The sequence below is a fragment of the Microtus oregoni genome, unplaced genomic scaffold (assembly GCF_018167655.1).
Source record: "Microtus oregoni isolate MIOR12 unplaced genomic scaffold, Mior012 000145F_ref0000173, whole genome shotgun sequence".
Taxonomy (NCBI): Eukaryota; Metazoa; Chordata; class Mammalia; order Rodentia; family Cricetidae; genus Microtus; species Microtus oregoni.
In genome coordinates, this window is record NW_024544795.1 from 523912 (window position 1) to 527246 (window position 3335).

At 43.0% G+C, this 3335-nt stretch overlaps 1 protein-coding gene across 1 annotated transcript; it reads right to left on the reverse strand.

Moving 5' to 3' along the window:
* Positions 1 to 942: 942 nt before the first annotated feature.
* LOC121444890 (ferritin heavy polypeptide-like 17) lies at positions 943 to 1473 on the reverse strand. The gene has a single exon (XM_041646813.1). It carries the CDS (start codon positions 1471 to 1473, stop codon positions 943 to 945), a length of 531 nt encoding a protein of 176 aa, XP_041502747.1.
* Positions 1474 to 3335: the final 1862 nt, after the last annotated feature.

Here is a 3335-nt window from a genome sequence, read left to right on the forward strand (position 1 = left end):
CTCCCATCTTGAACTTTCTCTAGCCCGCTACTATTTTGATCAGCCAGCTTAGCCCAGTAAGGTTATTTTGATTCCTTTATATTCACTCTCATAAACATGACCTCACCCTAGGGTATTGTGCTGTCCGCCAATAATGGTCACTAATGTGGGGCTTGGGGTCGTGTAGGTATATTAAATTTTAGAAATACATTTGAAAAACATAGATAGAGAATTGTAGTGAAGACACTATGAATAACCGACTTCTCTCCTCTCTAATATGGAAGTGGAGTAACCAAGTTAATCCTCACTGTTACTATCTCTGTATTCTAACCTGACACAGTCAACAAAGTTTTTTTCCCATACCAAGAAATTAAGACATTTACATATTATGTTAAGCTTAAAGTCTCTACAAAACTTTGAAATTCCTTCCCACCTTCCTTTTTTTTTCTCAAATGCTTTGGACAGAACTGATTTATAGTAAGACAAGTACCTTAAGTACCTTATCATTAAGATGAAACACACAGCTCTAGAGTCTATTTTTATAATTTCTGTTTCAAACTATTTCCTTCAGTTCTGTTCCAGGGTGATCAGATGCTAACACTTTTTCAAAACACTGAAACTGGGCCCCAAACCTGAGACACATCCCAGATGAGAGCACTATAAACTCATACATCCATGAAAGATAACAGAAATAGAATATGGTGTTTAAAAGAGCCATAGAGATTGTCTTTACAACCCTTAAAGGTCCAAGCTTCAAGGGGGAGGAAAATGAATCAACCCCTGTTCTTGAAAGATAAGCTATGCAAAAAAGAGTGATCTTGAAACTTCATTTTGCTTTGAAACATTAAAGAATTTATTGTAAACACAGAATGAAAACTGGTGAACTTTCTTCAAAATCAGGTCTAACGGCCAGAGAAAGATCCCATGGCAGTGGGAACCTTCCAGTTCAGTCCACCTGAGGCTTTAGGACAGGCTGAGCTCGTCAAAGGGATAGTCAGTGAAGCCGTTCTCTGGGGTCCCCATCTGGCGCAGGTTGGCCAGGTAGCCACTCATCTTGTGGAGAACACGGGCCTGCTCATCCAGACAGTGATGCTCCAGGAAGTAGCAGAGGTCAGCAACACGTTTCTCCTTGGCCAGCTTGTGGAGGTTCAGCAGGCTCTGGTTGATGGTCATCTCCATGTGGAAGGCAAACTCCATGGCCTGGAGGCCCCCCTGCCAACTGCCACGCTCTGGTGTCAAGATGCTCGGGAAGAAAACAAGGCCACAGCGCTTATTCTGCAGGAACATGAACATCTGGGCACTGGCCTTGCAGCTGTGTGACTTGCTCAGGAAGAAACGCTTGAAGTTCCCCAGGGCCACGTCATCACGATCAAAGAACAAGGCCATAGACAAATATACATATGAGGCATGGAGCTGCAGCTGGACATGGTTGTTTACCGCGTCCTCGCAGTTGCTATCAGAGTTCTGACGCACTTGCCAAGAACCTTCAGCCATGGTGGGCTCTCGAACACCACAACAGTATCAGCAGGACCTGTACCTGCTTAGAGGGGCAGAGAGGGTAGGAAGGGAAAGGACCCCTGTCCCAGAGTACCTCAGCAGAGAGGAAGAACCTCAGGGGAGCGCAGCAGGTAGGCCTCAGGAGGCTCCTAGGCAGCAGCAGAAATGAGTGTTGGTGCCTGATGATGACATCATTTAAGCGCCAGGGCTTAGAGATGGGAGGGGGCAGGGTGGGGCGGGGCGGGATGGGGCGGGGAGGGGAAGGGCGGGGCTGGGCAGGATGGGGAGGGGCTGGGTGGGGCTGGGTGGGACAGGGCAGGGCAGGGTGGGGTGAGGTGGGATGGGGCTGGGCAGGGCGGGGAGGGCCATGAGTGCAAATTTCCATATCAAGGCCATCTCCTGAGCCCTGGCTCACATATACCATATATTTTAAAGGACAGTATAAATCAAAGCCAAAGTTTAAACTATATCCTCTGAATGCTTTATAAAGCAGTTTCTCTGAATATCGTCAAAATGTTATTTCTTTCAACATTCTGCTTTTGGCTTTCTTAGATAAAGTTAGTACCAGAAAGCTTTATTTGAACAATAGTTCTTATTAGTGACCTCAACTAGCATTCACTTGACCCTATGAACACAGGGTTAAAAATCAGGTTAGTCATCAGTGTTCAGTGCCATCAGTAAACCAAGCAACTATGTGATGACCTTCACGTCTACATCAGATTTTTAAATACAAGAATTTTAAGTATTTTATCAGAAGTACAAGCGATAATTGTTTCTTAATGAATGAGGATGGTGAGTGAGAAACAGAAGCTCATGCCATTTCTGTGAGTACTACAATTATTCATGGCGACTCACCTCCATAAAACCTTCCTTTTACTCCCATTTTCATGAAAGTAGGTTTTTGTTGTTTATCATTCGCTATTATTCGGAAGGTGACTGAAATTAGCATTAGGAATGCAGTTTTGTCTTCATTATTAATATCACAACTAAAATGAGTATAAAAGTTCATTATGTACATCTATTTTTTTATATTATGTAAAAGTAAATCCATTTGTCTCCTTTAGAGCATTTCTTTTAATTCTGGAAGAGAAATATAATGCTAGGCTTTTTACTTCTGAATTCACCCTGTTTTAAAAATTTTATCAGACAATTTCTGTCATTTATTTATGTGATCTAATGGAAATGTCAATTATTATAGGATTAAAAGTATGGATGATTTTATGAATCAGAAAATAACAGGTGTACTAGAAAAATAACAAAGTTTCAAAATATAGCCTTCAAAGAAGCTGTTTCGAAATTCTTCTATCGATATCTTAAATAGCCTTTTTTAGGTATAAGGTTTATTTTACAATCATGTACATATTGGCCAATGTCCATGCACATGCAACAGATAGGTTCAAGTGACTTGTGAGGCCATAAGTGTATGTTGGATCCTTTGAAACTGGAGTTATAGATAACTGTGAGTTGTCTTGTGATGGAGGAAGGTCATTGGCTAATAAAGGAACTGCCCTGGCCCATTTTATTGGTTAGGACATAGGTAGGTGGAGTAATCAGACCAGAACACTGGGAGGAACAGGAAGTGAGCTCAGAGACTCAACAGCTCTCCTCTGGGGAGCAGACGCCTGAGAGAGACGCCATGCCCCGCTCCCGGGATGAAGCTCCGACCCAGGATGGACTAGGCTAGAATCTCCCCGGTAAGCGCACCTTGGGGTGCTACACACAGATGATTAGAAATGGGCTAAATTAATATGTGAGAATTAGCCTAGAAGAGATTGGGCCAAGCAGTGTTTAAAAGAATACAGTGTCCATGTAATTATTTCGGGCATAAGCTAGCCAGGCAGGCGGCCTGGGGTGCTGAG

Coding starts and splice junctions, on each gene's coding strand:
- LOC121444890 (XM_041646813.1), bottom strand. CDS start 1,473: ATGGCTGAAGGTTCTTGGCAAGTGCGTCAGAACTCTGATAGCAACTGC.